The sequence below is a fragment of the Hippocampus zosterae genome, chromosome 8 (genome assembly GCF_025434085.1).
Source record: "Hippocampus zosterae strain Florida chromosome 8, ASM2543408v3, whole genome shotgun sequence".
In the NCBI taxonomy this organism is placed as follows: domain Eukaryota; kingdom Metazoa; phylum Chordata; class Actinopteri; order Syngnathiformes; family Syngnathidae; genus Hippocampus; species Hippocampus zosterae.
In genome coordinates, this window is record NC_067458.1 from 11,033,619 (window position 1) to 11,054,812 (window position 21,194).

Below are 21,194 nucleotides of genomic sequence, written 5' to 3' on the forward strand. Positions count from 1 at the left end.
ACACACACACACACACACATCACTAAGGTGACTCTGAAGTTAATCTATTAAAATTCATCCCTTCACCTCTATATCACTGACTACATTTTCTGTTCCCTTCCCATTCATTTGCCGTTACAATAAACTGTCACCCCTCACTAGTCACACCTTTTACCAATTACTTGACCTCTGATTCCAACATTTTATCCAGGATGTTTCATGGTGAATTTGCAGTCAGGTTTCAGTCACAACCAGAAATTGTTTCCAACAGTGGAAACAGGGAGCAAAAAAAAAAAGAAAAGAAAAAAGCATGGCAACAACAATCTCAGTTGTAGAAATACATTTATAGCAACCAAACAAAGTTAAGGTACCCCCATTGTGCATTATTCAATCATTGCCATGCAAGCTTGTGAAGGTTTTTCCTCTCATATATCATCACACTCCCAAATACTCTCTGTTTGGACTCACCAAGACTGAAGAGGACCAAGAATTTCAGACAGACAAACTCCCGTTGGTCCATTTGCAAAGAACGCAATTTCGCCACCAGGTCCTGGGCGTGGCTCAAGAGATTATTGAGGGTGGCCCCGGCTTGCGATGCGATCACTGCATAGTCTACCTGCAAAAAGAAAGACAACGTGATTTGAATTGATGTGTGGGTTTTTGACAAGAACTGATAAGAGTAAAACAAGAAGTGGTGACAAAGAAATCTTATCTTATCTTATCCTATCTTAAAAGATCCTCTTGCTGGCTGCCTTTATTCTTTCATGTTAGAACTGTCGATAAAACTATTTTAAGTTTAAGATATCCTTTATTTGTACCGCAATGGGGAAATTTACAGTCAGAATTCAGAAAGGAAAACACTGGGTAGGGAGAGGGAACATTTTGCTTACATTGATTAAAGATGTCAGATAGATAGATAGATAGATAGATAGATAGATAGATAGATAGATAGATAGATAGATAGATAGATAGATAGATAGATAGATAGATAGATAGATAGATAGATAGATAGATAGATAGATAGATAGATAGATAGATAGATAGATAGATAGATAGATAGATAGATAGATAGATAGATAGATAGATAGATAGATAGATAGATAGATAGATAGATAGATAGATAGATAGATAGATATCGAGAGCCACAACACTTTTGTCTGGGAGGCAAATCCTTAGCTGTCACTCACTACAAACAGCAACACATAAAATGTTTATATTTATTGACGTTATTATAATAATTGACTGTGCAAGCATTTCTAGGGAAAGCTTGATGTCTGTCTACCCTACAGGACGGTATGTGTGTGCTTCCATTTACAAAGTACAATTACAACACAGAGGGAAATTCAAACATATTTATTGAAAAAGTAGGAGGACTGACATTGAATGTACTCGGAAAATGTTGAGTGAAAGTCTATGTTTCCTCTTCTGTTTGTAGAGCTGGTAAGCAGCAAGAATTAGTTGTTATTAGTGTCATTAAAAGTCCAGTCTGCACTGCTGAAATCCTAATTATTAGAGTCCAAGGTAACAGAGCCAAAATGGTACAGGCATATTCAGAGTGTAGATGCCAAAGCCATCATATCCCTCTTGGACCAATGATGTCTTATTGTAAGAGTATATGTGCTCCATTCCCTAAAGCACATTTATTTTTTCTGCCCCTTTCTTTTCCTAACTGCTTTTGTGCTTCCTTTTCTTCTTCCCATTCATAGAAGAGAGAGTTATGGCTCAAGTGAGAGGCAGACGTGGCCCCCTTTCCAAAGTGTCAATCAATTTACATAAAATCAACTGTGCATGAAATAACTTCATTGAAGGATTGGACTGTTGATGGTGATGCCTTCGGTTATTGCCTCCTGGCCTGAAGTACAAAGAGAGGGGAAAACACGATCACACCACTATAGCAGACTTAGCACTAACCCAAGTGACCTGCATATCAATCAGACAATCAATCCTACTTTAGTATTCCTCTTGTAGAGACATGCTGGATAAATAAAATTAAATCGTTAAGATTTGAATCCATCCTGAAACACAATGTGACTGATTTGAAGGGTGTTTGCGTTATGGGAGCGTTCAAAGCAAATTAATGCAGCTGCTCATATAATTTTTTTCCCTTTCTTTTGTAAAACTTTCTTGACATTTTTTTTAATTTAAATATTTGTCATTTGAATTTCATGGACACCAGCAGTATTGGACTGTCAAAATATCCTTGTCATCGCATTGGAAAATGGTTTCGATTCTGTGAGGCCTTGATTTGGCATTCAACAGCTCAGCCCATTTGTCATTTTATCATTTCATGTTTGAGCCTATGACAGGAAAAAGAACTCGCCTTCTTTAAAAACACAGATGCCCCTTTGGTTGATGACCCTAAGAGTGACATTGCATTCATGTTCACTTTGGTTTGAGCTTAAGTGCGCTGAAGCGTGAAAGTTGGCGCAACTTGAGTTTCGTGCCATGTACACTTCGGTTAGCATGTATAGGAATTTGGCACACGGCCCTGCACCATGCTGGGCGTTCCGGTGCACCAAGGGCATTTTCTTTTCAATGCCGCTGGCAGAGCTGATTAATTGGTGGCTGAAAGTAGACTATTTTTTGTAGCTGCAAGAACCAGGTCCAAGTTTTGGTGCAGGGGGTAAATTTGATCGAGGTGTAGGCAGACAGATTGTGCGCTCCGCGGACGTGTGTGATGGATGTCATAATTTTTTATTCATGAATATGACATCAGCATGCATCATATCCTTTTGAATCATTGTTCAGATCAATTCATTGAACGTATCATTACGATTATGAACATTATTACATTTTTAAACTCACATGCCTTGCCGCAGCATCGCTATTGGAGCTGGTTGGGGACAGTCTGTAATTGAAGTTGGAATGTGGTCTTGAAGTGCCCACTTCACAGCTGAGATCTGTGATTGCCCTGGCCAGCTTTAGGTGATTTTGGCCCATGGATGTCTGCAGCTCCTTTACAAATGTACTTTGCATGCTTACCTCCTGCAAGCCAAAATCTTTTTTTTTTCTTTTGCCATGTCTGGAAGGACTGTGCACCGATTTTAAGTGGCTGTGAAGCAAGTCAGCGCTGTTCTCGACCACAACGGCACAAAACACCTGTTTCTAACAGTACCAAGCTACATGAATCTGTGAAAATACCAAATCACTCTGGCGATATGGCACTGCTGTCATTTCTTGCCAGGGAGACAATAATAGGAGACAATGAATTCATTCAAATCTTTCACGCACACACGAAAACGCATACCTCCTCCAATAGCAGGTTCGCATTGACCAAGGTATGCAAATGAAATAGCCATCCTGCAACTGACTGCAAATGACTACCAATCTCTCGTCCTCCTTATCCTAATGGATGCAATCTCTTTAAACCGTGTCAACATCTTCACCTCATCATCACTTCTCAAGTCATTGCTTCTGCCACATTCACATTCATGTTCTCCTCTTGCTTAAACAATAGTACTTATATAATCTTTCATAACCCATAGTTGTACGTTGAAGAAATTGATCTTTTTCAGACTCTACTTTGCAAAAACTCACCTGCTGGCCAGTGACCAATAAAATGGAGCCCTCCTTGGCGTGCACCACTTGCCTAAAGACATGGTCGAGGATGAGGAGTTCACTCCAACAGTTCTGCAGAAGCTTCATCTGATCGTCAACCTGGTTAGGAATATTAACAAAAGCCCATCAGTTTCCAGTACAAATATTATTGAGTCTTTTGGGAGTAGTGCCATAATTTTAGAAGAAAAAGAATGTTTGAGCATCCTGTATCCCAATCAGCTCTTATAGTGAGAGACTTGCTCTCACGTTGCACAGGCTGACTGATATTGATTACTTTCATACTTTCATATTGTTTATTTCAATCTTTCCCGAAGGTCCCCTGCACATGCAACAGTCCAAAGTGTTCTCATATGAATCTTTCCACATTCCTTTCTGTTGTGTGATTGCGTGCCCCTTTACCAGGTTTTGGTGCAGGTTTCTGTGTTTGCCCCTTTGTCAACAGTTTCTGGCTCCAATGATTAAAACATTTACGCCTGCTGAATTGCAGGCGCTGGCTCCCATGGGCCTGCAAGGTGAGCTTTGGAAGCAGGTCAGGTCAAACAGTGCCCCAAAACAACATCTTCCTTTGTAACAGCTAGCCTCTTCCCATGACTGGCCATGTTAATCATTACACCCAATTGAGAGACTCAAACAAAAAAGTCCGTATTGGGGAAAAAAAGGAATGAGGAAAATGTCTGTCTTTTTTTTTTTTGCATCAACAAACATTCCCATATGTTATATAATTAGAAATAATGTCACCTTGGGTAAAGTTATTCTTTGTCAGTAGTTTGTCTTTGACTTTGACTTTGACAACAGTATGTGAGAACTTGATCTTCATTAGTATAAATGACAGTGAGAATGGTGAGGAATGTGGATCAATGTTAAAGGCTGGCCAAAGAAGCAGGTGCAAGTGTGGGTACCATGAAAAGGAATGTGTTCTTGTACCTGTGTGACGAGAAACTTGCGCAGGGATCAAAATGTTGAACTGAATTTGGTTGCATTTGTAAGGCAGCACATATTTTATCGTCTTAGGGAAATAAAACATCACTGTAAGACTGCCAACTCTGGAGTCTAATGTTGATTATGGTTGACGACTGGTTAGCACATCCAACTCAGAGGATAGAGGTTCAGCCTTCTCGTGTAGAGTTTGCATGTTATCCATGTGCCTGTGTAGGTTTTCTTCAGGTGCTCTGATTTCCTTCCACATTCCAAAAACATGCAAGGTGGGCTAATGGAGCACTCTGAATTTTCCTTAGGTGTGATTGTGAGTGGAAATGGTTCTTCGTCTATATGTGCTGGCAACCATTTCAGGGTGTTACCCAAATCCTTGATCAATTTTTTTGATTGGATGTGAATGCAAGTGTGATTGTGTCAGTCCTGTGATTGACAAGTGATCAGTCTGAGCTACTGTATATTGGGCTTCTTCTTCTCAGTCAGATAGATAATGCTACATAATATGCTACAGCTTGACTTAAAAATCAAAGCAACAACTCTTTTTGTACTATTTTATACATTTATAGAAGATAACAAAAGTTTATGTAGGGCCATAGTTTTTTTCCCCCGTCAATTAGGTTTCTGATGACAACTGGTCTTCTCTCCTTTCCATATACATGTATTCTATGGTCCCATATTGGAGGGATCACACGCTGAAGACGAAAGCGAAATTCAAATGACTTCATTAAAACTATCAGAGAGCATTGAAGACCTTCAAAGTCAGGGTTTCTTTGAGCCACGCGCTGATCCTACTCTCTTTGCCCCTCAAATCCAAAGACCCTGGAAGCTAGTGTAATTGTGTGTGTGTGTGTGTGTGTGTGTGTGTCAGTCAAAGGACGGGTACATATATCGCCCAATATCTTCAAACGCCACCCCGCTCAACACCAGTACCACTGCCATTGCTTGTCAGTGCTTTTAGCAAGTGTTAGGGTCCCCATCAAAGGGCGTCCTGCCTGCCTGCCTGCCTGGAAGCTCTCTGACAAGAAGCATGGGTCATCAAAGGGAGTGTATGGCAGCGGGTGATAGCAGCCGAGACGAGGGGCAGGGGACACCCGTCTGTAAGAGGGAGACTGGTGACAGACAGCCCTAAGAGCGGCAGAGGGGTTGGAGTTCATTTGGCTGACCTTTTGAGGACCAGCCACACAAACTGTTTCCCTGACAAGCTCTTCCTTTTGCTCTGTCAAATGAGCAACATTCATGTAGCCCTATATTCCAATTTCTACTCCCTGCCTCCACACATAATATGAACTCACTGACACTGCATCAGGCACTTTGTTTTGTATTTCTATGCAGACGAGTCACATACCTGAACTTTATCTCATGATTGACCGTTTGCCAGTTACTGTTTACAACTCATCTGTCTTTGATTTAATCGGAACATAATAACACAAAGTTCAAATCGCAGTTTGTTTGATTCCTGTAATAAAGCTTCAAGTACTTGTTTAGTTGCTGAGGTCTTATCGCAAGACGATGGAAATTTTAGACAGGTGTATCTGACTTTGGCGGTCATAAAATGGAATGTTTGCAACCACTGTGTTGCTTTCATGATTACGACAAACACAATTGACTTATCATGTTGGTGTGGCTCTCGGCTCTCAGTTTTTCCACATAACATTTTGAAAAATTAATTACCCACCTACGACTTGTAATATGAGACCGTGTGAGACTGCTAGCTAATTTAACACACTTCAGGGCAGCAGTTCAGGGTCCAATCATTTTTCCACCACAGATTGTTTTCAGATTGTTATATGTATATCTAATGGACTGTTGAAGACGTGGCGCAACAAGACAGAGATGACCATCCCATCGCCGCCACCACTGGAGTGTAGCTGCTGTTTCAGTGAATGTCAGCAAAGTTAAGCCGGTCGCCGCAACTGTTGTTCATACTATGCGTATGGACTATTACTATTTCTGTACATGGATACCTCTGTTTTGTTTTTGTTTTTTATTCTGAACTTAACCCCTAGGAAGTTATTGTTGTTGCTGCTCAATTGACTTGGACTTCTCAACTGAAAAAGTTGTTGTTGGTGGCATGCGTCTGCGGAAGTAGCACAGATGTACCCTTGGTCTACAACTACCCACGATAAGTGATGTGAGCCATGCGAATAATTCTGGGCCCGTCAGTGGTTCTTCTACTTTCTTTTGATGGTTGTTTCAGTGTTTCATTCTCAGTTTTGCTATTTAATGTGTTTTAACAAGGTCCGAGATGCAGATTTTAACCTGCAAAATGCGATGCAGAGCCACTTATTTCAGGCCCTAAAAATAAAACAAAACACAACAAAAAATCCCAAATATGCATCTGTCCCTGAATAATACCAAACAAGAATGTTGAGCTTTGGGGTTCTCATTGCAAAATTAAGCTCAAGAAAGATTGCTTCAAACTGACCTCAACACCCAAATGGAATGCATTACTTTCTTAGGCTTGGCTTATTCAACATTTCTATCTAAAGTAGGATGTTTGAAAATGCAAGCACTGACTCCTACATGCATGGACCAGCAATAAAAAAAAAATTTAAAAAATCCTCCAAGAAACCAATTTACCACCTTGATGATCGTTCAGCTGAGTGGGATCAATACTCCAATCAATCGCTTAGCCCATATGTTTTGTTCAAACCACTGGCTAGGATTAATGGGATTTTCAAGATGTGGAAAAAGAAAGGGGAGGAAGTGAGAGAGCGAATGAACCTGACTGGGAATGGAAGAATGGGAAAATAAGTGAGGGGAAATGGTCAAAAAGAAAAAAAAAGGTGATTCGGAGCAGACGTTGCTGTACAGATTAAACCAAATTAAAATTGGCACAATCAAATACTCCGTGAAACACGTCATGTTTATTCATAGCCTCCTGCCAAGAGTAGAGCAATTATCACGGGGTGCTAAATCAAAACAGGCCAGGGTGATAGAAATTTAGCCCCTTTCTTGTGCCCTGGTCTTGGGACCGCGCCACGTGCATTGTTGAGCGGCGCACGGCGCGGCCACTTTTAACGAGTGGACACAGCTGGACCTGATTTTAATAAGTGCTTCCATTTTTTGATGTGGACTCATGAAGAGATTAATGGAATCTCCTTCTGTGGATGTTAATGAATGGCGAGAATCAGGATTTTTTTTTTTCCACATAGGGAGGGGTAGCATTTGGAGACCTAAGAGCTGATCTGCCTGAAATGCGCATGAACAATAAGCAGTGCTTCTCTCCCTCTTCTGGAGGGGAATCAATGTGGACTACAGGTGAGGTTTGAAGCTGACTTCAATGCTGCTGTGTGTCGGGCTGCTCATCCTTTGGTGCTGTCCTATCTTAGCATCTGTTCGCCTTGAGCCAAACAGTCCCCGTATTCACCTGGGAACGCGCATTAATTCACCTAGAAACGCCGCCCTTTGTTTTCTGAGTGTTGCAAACGCTTAATGATGTCGTGCCTGTGCACTCGCTTCCAGTTTGGCCATTTAATTAACACGTTCGAGACACTGGTTCAAACCAAGAAAGATAATACAAGACCCATTTCCTCATGGATTTTTCAAAAATAGTTTGTGATTATTATTCAAAGTTATACCGTCATGGCCATAAGTGTGGTGGCCATTGGGAATTTTGGGAGATTCCTTAACTGCCAATCCATTTCAGGGAATTTTGTTAGTTACCGCAAGTTATAACTATTTTTGTTTCGGCATTAGCTAGGTGAATTTATGCAGCTATTAAAGGGGCCATTTGAAGCACCCACTTAAGTAACTGACGTTTTCCAATTTTTCAAAGACACAAATGCAGGATTTCTATATGTCCCTGGGAAGAACAACAACGGTTGTGATAAAATCCACCCGGATTTCTGCTGAAATGGAGAGAAATGATAACTTTTGCCCCCTCCTCCGTGTCCTAATTTCCCCAAAACAAACTCTTGTTGAAGAAGGCATACAGTCTATTTGGTGTTCGATCCCACTGCTGTTGGAGTGATAAGAAAGCTGGGAAAATGCGCAGGTGGCACCTGTCAGGGCAGGGGCCGGAGTAAAGGCCAGCACATTGACATTTTATGTTTTTTACGAAATGCACTAAGGAGTGGCACCCAAATTTCGTTGTATGCTATACAATGATAATAAAGGTGATTCTGATTCTGATTCTGACAGAAGTCTTGTTTGCATTTGAGAAAAATTAAAATATGGATGAAAATACACTGAGCAATCAAGGAAGACAAAATATGTCATGAAAACTGTAAAAAAAAAAAAAGCATCATTTTATAATTGCCTTTTCATTTTTTTTTTTTGGTACAGTAAAGCATCTAGTGGTGTGCCAACACTGCAAAGCACATTTGTCTGAGCCTGCCACGTTGTTCGTTCAGCAATGTCTGATTGATAATACTGAGACTTTGAAATTGACCATTTCCCACGGTGACTGCGCTAATTGAGTCTGCAGAGTGACCTTTGATCCTGAGAACGAGAGGGTCCCTGTCGATTGAGCACGTTCACTTCACCTCATCTGTCCACACATATCCCACCATCCTCACTCATGTGAATGGACAACATACGAATGGGCATTTCCCACCTCCTCCTACTTTTCTACCCCTCACTCAGTTTGCCCCGTGCAGCAGCAGGAAATGCATTTGCTTACAAATGGATACTAACTGTAGTTGCAATTTGTGCATTGCAAAAATGCAAACTGAGAACTAGTTGATGCTGAGGACCTGTCGTAAGGTGACATGCAAATATGACCGCCCAAACAATAGATTTGTGAAGGTGTAAAGGTTTACAGTGACGAAAAAACTAGTATTTCATCAAAGCCACTGGTTATGTCAACAGATAACCGACAGCACCAAAACTTCCCTATTCATTTTGACTTAATGCATAACTACATGAAAGGAAAATCAAATCAATACGGGATGAGAACATATCTGAATTAAAGCTTCTCCCTCGGAAAATTAACTAAGCTGGTTTACAGTATATGGACATTTTGACTTGCTGTAGTCGTCTGAGAATCTAGTTGTCCTGTTTTCACTTGATATAATTGTTCGAAGATGACGGGAGACCATCTATGCAACTTCCATGGTAAAGCTAAAACGCAATATTTATTTGTCTTCATCCTACATGCATAATAATTTTAGCACGGTGTATATCAAAATGAGAGCATATCTTTTATCATTCTATGTTGGCAATGACAAATATGGACTCAAGTTTGACTTGAAATACTGTTGTTACACAAGTGAACCATACCTGAATATATCACGAAAGAAAACTGAGTGAGCACTTGAGATTAAAAAGTCAATGAGAAACAAATCTATGTATAGTCCTCTCATTTCTTCAGAAAGTTCATACATAAATTCACGGCTTAAGGAAAGTATCTTTTCTTTTCTTTGCAGACAATAGTTTTCAGGATACCTTCAGGAGTGCGCCTACCCCCACCAGAAACAAACCCACGCACTAGAAAGCGTAAGGCTTAGAGCTAAGAGTCTATCAACTAATTATCAAAAAAACAGAGAGAACCAAATCAATTATTCACGGGAACATTAGACCACTAATACATGTGCAGCCCAGGGATCTACTTCGAGTAAAAGTAACCTCCTCACTCAATATATATACATAGACACATGCATGCATATATGTGTATATATATATATATATATATATATATATATATATATATATATATATATATATATATATATATATAGAGAGAGAGAGAGAGAGAGAGAGAGAGAGAGAGAGAGAGAGAGAGAGAGAGAGAGAGAGAGAGAGAGAGAGAGAGAGAGAGAGAGAGAGAGAGAGAGACAGAGAGAGAGAGAGAGAGAGAGAGAGAGACAGAGAGAGAGAGAGAGAGAGAGAGAGAGAGAGAGAGAGAGAGAGAGATACACACATACATCCATCCATTTTCCGAACCGCTCGATCCTCACTAGGGTGTGTGTGTGTATATATATATATATATATATATATATATATATGTGTGTGTGTGTGTGTTCATTCTGCTCATTCGTGTGCTGCTACCTGCTCTCTCCCAGCCATTGCAATCGATCACCCCCCGTCACTAACCGCATGCAACATCAGACATTGAGAAAAGGCTTCGAAAGGTAAAAGGAGTTGGAGTAGACTCTACTGATTGTAGGAATCTGGTTGATCCATCAGCAGCAGAACCTCTAAGCGCACACCCACCCACAGCTTAATCTATACTGGCCGATAAGCATTAAGCCTGGGCCACACTGGATTTTCACACTCTGCAATCATTATATGAATTAATGCAGTGATTTATTGTGTATTGTTGTTTGAGCTGAGTGTGAAAGGAAGGTGGGGTCTGAATATGACACAGGGCAGGTTATAGTTGGTGTATATGTGTGTGTGTGTCAGTTAAAAGTGTGTATTTGTGTGTGTGTGGGGGGGCGGGGAGGGTGCATCCATTTTATTATCCCTCCATTGCTCTTGACAGAAGTGAGAGACTTGTGGCGGATTTGAGGATTTGTGTGCATGGATGTAAATGTGTGGGTATGTGCGTGTGTGTACGTGTGTGTGTGTGTGTGCGTGCGTGCATGCATGCGTGTGTGATTGACTTTCATTGAGAGACAGTGGGAAATTACCTCATAATGCTTGCCTGGCTGTTTGTGCATTAAAGACTCCGGAATAAGAGGAGACAACGGAGACAGGAGGCTAAAGGTTTAGCCCTCCCCTCTTTTGTATTATTCAGAAGAGTAGAGACGGGGCATTTTAACAATCCCACTCATACACAATCAATGACATGCATATCCAAGACCAGAAAAAGGCCTGAACACACCTGAGGAAAAATGTTTGAAAGTACAGAGACTTGAAATGAGGATACTTTCTGGTGGAGGTTCCTTTTTTTCGGATGATTTTGAGGTGTGGTGAGATTTTGGAGCAGATATTCGACCCGAATGTGGCTCAACTCCAGGGATCACAGCCCTTGATAGGCAAATTAAACACGCGAATGAGCTAATTAAGCATTTGTATACTTTGTGCTGTGTCAAGACAAAGTCCCCTAACCACAAGACAGAAGAGCAGATGGAGGCCTCCGTCTCCCTCAAGTGCATCACCTTGTGTCTTCTGACAGATGCTGACATAAATGCATCTGGATGAGAGCACAGGCGTCTTTCCACTCGCCAGTTCAGTCTAAGCTAAGTGTAGAGCAGCATGTGGAGTTTAAAGGCCTGAGGGACATTGAGACAACAGTTCGCTCACTACCTTCAAGCCGTTTTCCCTGCTCTCTTGTTTTTGTTCCTGACTCCCTGGTTCATTTCTGTAGCTTTAAGAGTGTTTTCAACACCTTTCTCAGAAATTCCCCTTTCAGCATAGATTTAGATTTATTGCTCATCATTGCTTCACCTTGCTTGAAAAGTGTTTTCCTTAATGCCCCTCTTAGATAATCTGAAAAGAACGCAGAGCAGTAAAGAACATTATTAGTACTATGCTTTTTTTTTTTTTTTTGCATGTATGGAATCATTTATCCAAAGCCGGTGCCAAGGTTGCCACTCTGGCATTTTGGGTGAAAAGCACAGAAAGATTGACAGGATGAGTGAACGATGTGAGACTCATAAAATGGCCTGATGTGGTGTTAAAGAAGTCGAGAACGAAAGAAGGAAATTAAAAGCAGCAGAGAAAGGAATGCTTAAAGTGGGGCTACGAAACAGGTGTCTTTGTCCTACTTTGCTGTGCCACCGTCTAATAGCGGAGCATTTTTCTCCATGGCTTGTTGTTTGGCGTGAGGCCCCCTTTTTGAAATTTCTCGCGTGTAGTCATAACAGGAACATAATATGTTACCCCTTTGGAACTCGTGTGTAAATTCAATCATCTGTCTCACTCGTTGATGCTTGTACACTAAAACACAAATTGTCTCCTGGCCAGCCCCCCCAAAACCAAACACACGCACACACACAAGACACACACATGCCCCAAAGCGTCCCCACTCCCTTTCAAGAATAGACCAGCAACAAATAAGCATCAGAAATAGATACTGGAGGACAACTGTTGACAGCTCTGTGACGAAAGAAGCAGAGACAGTCACAACCTCTTGGCAGGCCGGATTACAGCCACATAATTGCGGCCATACAATGTGGAAACATAAGACACCAACAGTGATTTTTGTTTTGTTAGCGTTTTTTTTTTTTTTTTTTTGTATTTCAGTGACAAAGTGCTGTCAGTACTGTGCAAAGTTCTGATGCAACCAGTGGATCTGATCTCTTACGCTAATGATGTTACAACTGTAATTAACTCCACTTTCCTGATCACACAAGTGAAAATGTATGTACCGGTACCCGTAATTGAATAATTAGCAGCTTTTTCCGACCTCATGGGGGATTCCCGGTTGAGGACGGGTTCCACAATATCTCAAAGTGTGAAACAAATCCATTTTCTTAAGACATTTGCAAAAATGCATAAAAGAGGAAGATGGATTAACAGACAGGTTTGCATAGTTATGTGTGGTGTGTTTAGTTTTCAGGTTGAGGGTCAGCATAAAGCTACAGCAGCCACACCTCGGCCCCTCTGACCTCCACGAAACCAAATAGTCGCAGGCTATTTAGAGGTAAAGTGCCGCCTCTTCACGCTTGTCTTTGTAGTTGTCTTAACCACGCCGGCCACCGTCATGGCATACCATACCCAGCCTGCCTGCACGCAACCTTTTTGCCTGTCTAGGGCCACAATCAGGACAAAGAGCGATGATACTTTATTCCAGACTCATATGAAAGGTAAGCCAAATCCTGCCTGGCGAAGTCAATGCAGGTGTACATATTCTTCTAAAGAAAAAAAAACTATATAGAGATATATAATGCATACCAACACTCGGGAAAAAAAAAACATTTATTTTCCACAATCATTTTGAAGCAAATCAAGTAAATCCCGAATAAAATGGAAGAAAAATAGGCTCAATGATGTCAAAAAAATAATAATATTGTTTTCAGCATTTCAGGTAGGAGGCAATCCATTCATATGAATGTATATTTACCACAGCTCCCAGCTATCAGCTCAGGGGAATTACTAAGTTGTTTTTTCATACTTTGGTAGAAAGGGTGAAGTGTTGACTTAATTTTGTTGGAGCGGCACCCTCGCATCCACTTTCATTCCCTTTTATTGGCACTTTCCTCCCCCTCTTTTCAACTGCTCCCTTGCTTAACACGCTGATTTGACTGCCAACTTGTGACAGCGACTGTGCAGGACTGCAAGTGTGCAGTCTCGTCACCTCCGTCACCATATTAACAAGCAAGATGACCTGCCAATAAAAAAGGCTTTTACCCTGATCGTTCCCAAACCAGACTTAAACGCGACCTGCTTTCTCCTGTCGAGCGCCCAGAGTGCTCACAAATGTGAATCAAGCTGCGCTAACTTGCCTGAAAATGAAAAAGTACTGCAGCTCAAATGTCTCCCATTTTTAGCTTTTCTTTTGTCACTTCATTAGCAGCGCTGAGGGCATGCGGCTAAATTGGAGAAAAGTGGGGGGGAGATGGAAGTTGAAAAATGCATCTCTCCAAATTGAGGTGGTGCAACAATTTGAAAACACACACACACACACAAAATAAATCTTATTAGCTAACCTGTATATGTCTAGTGAGATCCAATACAACTGGGATCAAATGCATACTGTGTGAGTAGTTCTCTGTTTTGGTTTCAATCGTTAGAGAGATTTGAGTTTCCTTTGTCGCTATTGTGTTTTTAATTGTCTGGTACGTAAAATGTCATTTATCTCAATAAAGTAACCCACATATTGAGACTATTGACCCTTAATCCCACACTCTGCATTTCTCCCCCATTGCAAACGATAACCGCAATTACCCAATTGTAGCCTTCGTTTTAAACATCGAATGAATGAATAGATCTCTGACAGTTTCTATTAAAACTGAGCATAATTTGTCCGGTAAAGTCTGAGAAGACTCAGCAGATATGATTACTCTGCACCTGCTCTTAAAAAGTGTGGGGCTGTTAGTAACGTGTCGAAACAATCAAGAAATTGAGTAGATAAATGCAAAAGATGATGAGAGCGTGAAAGGAAATGCTTTTGAGGTAGGCTTAGTTATTTAGCGGACCTCCGCATACTTTTAATGACTGACTTTCATCCTTCATCAAAGCAACAAGTAGATGAACAGACTTTGCTCATGCAAACCTCCTGTTGTGTCCTCTGGGAGGGACCAAACTAAATCTCTCCTTTTAACAAGTTCCCTGCACTTCCTTCCGGCCCCCAGCAGTCCCTTGTGGTTGGACCTACGGGACCATTGCAGTATTTGGGGAGGCAGTGTCTTAAAGCTAAGTCTACAACCATCAAGGGAACTGAGGAGGAAGTTCACTTTTGGGCTGTCCACACTTGGAACATCTAAGACACGGTGGGCACTGAAAGCCCAGAGGATCTCAGGTACAACACATGGCTGCAATTGCCATCTTGTCATATTATGTGCTTCCTCTTCTGGGAACAGCATGGATGCATTCAGAATCCACCTTTAGCCCTCAGTCACTGTAGGTTCGAATGTGGCTTCCTCAAAACAAATCCTTCAATCCACTTACTTTTATTTGTACCTGTGCTGACACATGAAAGCGTGTTCCACACGATGTATGAAAAAGCGAGCTTGATCTCCTGCTCGCTGGTCTACTATTTATGAATGAACTGAGCCCCTCTTCCCCCCAAAGCCTCCCCCTCACCGCCGCTCTTCCTCCTCTAAACAGTAAGTAGCTCAAACTCCTGTTCCTTCCCAGTCTGACTGATCAAACAGATATTGTTACCACTAAAATAGCATCGCACCCGGAGCTCTAGAATCTACAAGCAGTCAGTGGTAAGGACGGCTAGTCGAGGGGGAGGCAGATGGGTGTGAGGAGGACGAAAATTTTGAAATTCAGCAGATATTTAGACAACTTTCATCAGCTTGGCGTGCGTGTGTTTGCGTGGACTGGGATACTGCACATAAGTGCTCCTGTGTCTGTTGGAGTAGCAAAGGGGCCTGTCATCTATCACTGAACAAATGCTAGCTTGTTGGGGAGGCTGCTGCAGGAGGGGGTGGGGGGTGGTGGCCCGAATGGTGCTGCTCTTCAAATGAAATAATATATCTTTGAAAGCCTACGCCCCGCGCCGTCCCCGCCGCCGTATATCAAGCACATGAGCGTCTGGTGTAGTAGCTCCAGGCCCATTAACCTTCCACCTGTCCCCACCCAACCCCTTTTTTTTTTACACCCCCTATCGAACTCCACCTACTGATCGTCTTTTCACCCCCCCCCCCCTGCTGTCCTTCACCACAGTCCCTCTCCTCCTCCTCTTGCCCTTGGTCGCCGCCGCTCGCAGCCTCTTGTTCATCTTCCCATTTAACCCCCTCCCCTGCTCCCTAGACCTTCCTCCCTTCCTCATTTCCCTCTTCCTCTCATCCAAGCCTTCTCTGACAGTGCCTTCTCATCATTTCTCCACCTCCGCGTCTCCTTCACTGTCCCCCCTCTCATCCCTTTTTGCCACTTGCCTCACTTTTATCGCCATATCTCTCTATCTTCAAGTGTTCTCTCCACCGAAATTGTTCACTTTGTCTTGCTTTCTCACTCATCCACTCACATTACTGTTAAAATCTCGTCTACTTTTGTGTCATGTTCGCATCTTGTAACTCCTTGCCCCCATCTCATGGTGCCTCTCTAGTTTTTTTTTTTTTAAACATCAGTGGCTTGTGTAAAGTGAGTGTGTTAGAGGCGGGGGGGGGGGGCATATAGCAGGCTTTGTATCCTGCAGAATAATGATTTAAATTCAGTGGAGCAGGGTCACGGTTACAAATCTCTGCCAAATGCACATGAAGGGCCAACCCCATCATGCTCGAAGTTTGTCAAGTGCAGGGGTGTTGAGCGGGTGGCGGTTGGTACATTAGTGACCTCTGTGACAAGACGGACAAAGCAGAATAAGAATCTGGTCATGTATGTGTGTGGTGTTATAGATATCCCAAAAGTTCACATATCAGGCTATCATCGCTTATTAATTTCCATACAGTTATAGCAAAAGAAAACCTCACCATAGCTGTGTGTGTGTGTGTGAGTGTGTGGGGGGGGGGGTGTATTCTCCACTTCCTCTTTACTTTTCTTCATTGTCTCTGTGTTCTCTCTGCATGCCTTGTCTACTTGCGTCCTCTCTCTCATCTCCCCTTTTTGTTTCACCTCTGTTCTCGTTGCCTGTTCTCTCTTCTCCCCGGCCATCTGTTTATCCAATATGGCCGCCCCATCTCAGCTGGGAGCTTTCTCAGGGAACCAGATTTCTAATACAGTTGCTCCTCAACTTAATGGGCCTCCACTCTGCTTTTGCAATTCCTGCTGCATGCAGACAAAAAAAGAACAAGAAATCGAAAAAGAAGTTCCAGGATGGATCAAAAACCGTCCCGAAATCATTAAGACAAACAGTGAAGTCACATTTGGAAATGTCGCAGGTAATCATACCTCTTCCATTTCTACCAGCAGGTTGATGGACTAAATATACACCATGTGGAAAGTTTCACCGCATTTTGCACAACAGATTTAGTGGCATGCTACTGAATTACATATGTCATCATTTATGTGACACTGTTTCGCTGTAACTAAGGGACAAGATAATTAAGATGCCGAGACTATTGCGGCTGAAGGCATGACAAGGCGAAATTCTTCAGGGTAATCTGAAAAATGAATAAGCAGATGTGAAAATGATGATTGGATAATTTCTCGAAGAACTTTCTCCTTCTTCTTTTGTGTGTTGCAGTAATTACCTGCTGGCTAGTGTGTGTTGACTCGGCACACAAAAGTGCTTTATGGTTCAAAAATGAGCGGCCCATCTGCTTAATTAAAAGGTGTGGAGAGGAAAAGTGCAGGGGAGATGATGTGTTGAAAAGCGAACTGAGTTACGAAGGTACGAGATAAACACATGAATCATCAATATCCCACATCTCCTTTTCAATTCTCTCTTTCATGTTTTCTGTTTGTCCGTGTTGGGACAACCATCCCGTAATGCTCGCACAATGGAGCACAGTGAAGTGGAAACCCAGCACGACGCAGACCACAAGTCACACTTACAATGAATTAACACTTAGTGTAGCCATTTAAAATTCTTGGTGACTTCTAAAAAAAATCTAAAAGCTTCAAATTATATAATTTTATATCTCAAGTCAAATATTATCATGTCGTTCTGAAACAAAAATATGTACCCTGGTGTGTGTGTATATATATGAATGTATATATATGTATATATATATATGTATGTATATATATATATATGTATGTATGTATGTATGTGCACAATATATGCACTGAGCGTTTTTGTTTCTTTTTTGTGGTTTTGTTTATGTACTGCTGCATTTCTCATGCCGGTTTTGATTGCCGTGAGAGATAATCAGGGATGTAGTGGGATGCTATCCAATGTAATGTAATTTACCTGAAAAATGATTTTTAAATTAAAATTCTATTTGTGTTTATCTATCAATCTATCGCAGTGTCATGTAGTGCCAGAGAGAATACTTTCATGAGGTACATTCATGCGGTACATTAAACCTGCGCATCGACCTTTCATAGAACAGAATAATAGATTTGTGTTCAACTAAAAATGCCCATATTTTCACAGAGCAGGTTTTTTGTGTGTTTGTAAATTGAGACAAGATTATCAATTAGATCAGTATGAATACTTTTTGTGCTATTTTTGGTCGGAGGTGTGCTACGAAAATTTTCTACTGTAAAATGAGAACCTTGGTTCAATAAAGGTTGAGAAACACTGTTCGTGGTTGGTATGTTCAATTGACATTTGAGAAGAGACAATCTTAATGTCTTCTTATCGGAAAGAGAAGGGGCAGCATGCCACGCTCGAAGAGGACATCACAGGGATCTTCAGAATGTCCTAAATGCGTCAGAGTCCTGTGACGGAGGTAAACTTACGGAAACAAAATCTTTAAACACTTGTTTGGCAGACATCTTGTACACACCCCCCGAGCTTGGCTCGATTACCAAAGAAATTCTTTTGTTCTTACTGTGCTAATAATAGTGAGAGCTCAATGTGCGAGTGCAGTCTCTGTGAGTGCGGGAGAGAGTGCGGAGCGAGAGAGAAAAAAAAAGAGAGCAAAGGAGATGAAAGTGTAGATATAGTTACCTACAACCTCATGCCAGCAAGTCCTGTGACAAACATTGAATCATACTCTGCTTCTGGTTCCTACCCGACCTCACAAGTCACTATCTGAGACATCAAAGAGCACAGATGGATCCTAATGCGTGTCAAATTTTGAACCAAAAAGTGGGTTCAAAATTTGATTTCTTATGATAGCACCATCAAAACTAACTTCTATAAACGACAAGTGCAAACATTTGTCCATATATTTCAATGGAATAGGGACACCCCCTCTTTCATCTGGTGAATGCGGAGAGCTAAGGTCATGTGAGTCTTTGTGATTTTCAAATTTCCTTGAGCTTCGACTGCCAGTGGCAGAAAGTGACCACCTAGGCACTCTCATGTAAACACAATCACAGACAAATAAAACATGAATTCAAACACAATTCTGTTCATAAATCAATAAATACATTCCAAATACAAAATCCGTAAAACTTAACAGAGACAGCACTTTCAAAATTAGCAACCACAAGAGGCCATGAGAAAGCAATAACCGTCCTCCAGTCATTGTGTTCATTGAGCTTCACCACCACTGATACTGAAATATGCTCAATTACGTATTAATCAGTAAAAGCAGGACCTTGTGTACTGTGTGAGAAGCAGGCACAGCATTTGCAATTATTTAGATGGGCCTTTTGAAAATTACAAAATAGTTATTCGAGTAGGTTTTTTCCCCCCATCAGCTAAATTATCGTGTCCCACCTATCCCAAAGAGAAGATAGTTCAAGCGAGGCTGTAGAGGCAGCGAAGTGGGGTGGGTCGGCGGAGGGGGGGGGGGGGGTTCTGTTCAGGAAGAGGATTGTCCTCTATTGAGCTCACATAATTCTCTACTTTTGTAACAGGCACCTAGCTCATTTGCCATCATGCTCCAACAATATGCTGTCATTAGGGGAACATAAAGACATTACATTCCGCAGCTAATCGGGGAGCGGCAGACACAAGTGGTTGTGCTAATTGAATTAGGATAAGTGGACGGGAAATAGTGGTGCAAAATGATTATTTCAAATTAATGGACAAAGAGTGCACAATGATGAGCAGTAACCACACCCTGCAACTAGACTGTGAGTATGTCCTTGTGGGTGTGCGCGCATATTCGTGTGTGCATGAGTGTGTGTGACTGCAGAAGTGAGGATCCCAGCTGAATGCAAATGCAAATCCCAAAAAATGTCAATAGCCGCGACACACAGCATGCTGAATGTCAACATGTGCTTTCAAGGACTTTGTAATTGGCTGCCCTTTAAATATATATATAAAAAAAAGAATTTATTGCATGTATTATTTGCCATCTGAAAATAAAATTACATTCAATATGTGGAGGTAATTTTATTACTGCCCCCAGCCTAATAATATGCATTGAGCCTTTGGCAACGTGCTACGCCAGACAAAAGGTTGCAACAACAGGAGTATGTAAAATGAGGCGAAGCTCCGACTGATGAAACCCAAAGCCCATGCCGCTAAAAATACTGACCTTCATTGGAAGGAAAATAAAACCACAGTGGCACCTGCACTTAAAATATTCGTATGGGCTCATTGTTGTGTGTGGAAAATATATTCATTTGGTTCGTTTCCTCACTGACATTGTCTCAACCAGGTAGGTGTGGATAAGGACATTTGGTTGCATCTGTAACTCCAAACAAATTTTTCGAGATCTTCTCGGATGTTTTCAAATTGGACTTTGTTTGATTCAAATATAGAGAGCTGAGGTTTATTTGCAATGGTTTCTGCAACAATAAGTCTGATATTTGATTATTATTAGGACATGAAGCACTTTCAAACCGATTCAGTGGCTTGCAGAAAGTGTTACATGTTTCAGTGTTAATTTTTAGCTTTCAACTGTACTACGTCGTAGCAATGAGCAAAGCGGGTAGTATGTTTTCCAAGCAGTATTCCAAACAACTTCATTTGTATGTCATAGAAGTACAATCGGTGTGAATTGGGAGCATATTAGGGGCTTGAATACAGAATCAAGCTCAGTTAGCGCATTGATGGAGACATATAAGAATGTCCTAATTGCCCGCTCCTTATTGCAGGAATTACTGTAATAACACAGCATACTGCTCCGTGTAGCATAATTTAATGCAGAAAAATGGCTCACATCATGTTTGCTACATGACATGGTACCAAAGATGACTTAAACCCTATAAGTGGCTTGTCAACCGGGTTACTCTCTGTGGTAGAGTCAAATGATGTCCCTTAAAATACAATTTATACAGGAATAATACAAATAATAATAAATAAATCCTGCTACGTTGCCAAGGTGTAAAAATCAAGTGTCCTACGGTACAAAAATGGTAGTACCTTTGTGAACACCAACCCTGGGACACATCAGTGCTGCTACCGGGGATCAAGTCAGTCTTGATCTGCTTTCAGATCGCATGTGCTGTTATTGTAACTCCTCTGACTCTTCAGTCAATATGCTAACCAGTGATACATCACATGGAGTGTGCACAGTCAGATCAGAGGAATCACTCATGGGCAGATAAATCACCCAGACTACGACCCTGTGAAAAAGGACCAGGAGTTATTGCAGCCCATAGCCAAAATGTGTCATGTTCGAGGAAAATATGAGTGGCTGCTGAATTGCTGATCGGTTATTAGGACAGTGTGCGTACACAGCCCTGTGAAGATTGGTGTTGAACCAGCGCGTATG

The 21,194-nt window shown here is 41.5% G+C and overlaps 1 protein-coding gene across 1 annotated transcript in view; it reads right to left on the reverse strand.

The window, feature by feature from the left end:
• nr5a2 (nuclear receptor subfamily 5, group A, member 2) overlaps positions 1–21,194 on the reverse strand; it is a 64,687-nt gene that overhangs the window by 28,899 nt on the left and 14,594 nt on the right. Inside the window, exons 5-6 of the mRNA XM_052074567.1 lie at positions 3,517–3,636; positions 448–595 (exon numbers count right to left, since the gene is read on the reverse strand). Of these exons, the coding sequence (XP_051930527.1) occupies positions 448–595; positions 3,517–3,636 (268 nt within the window). The remainder of the gene's footprint in view (positions 1–447; positions 596–3,516; positions 3,637–21,194) is intronic.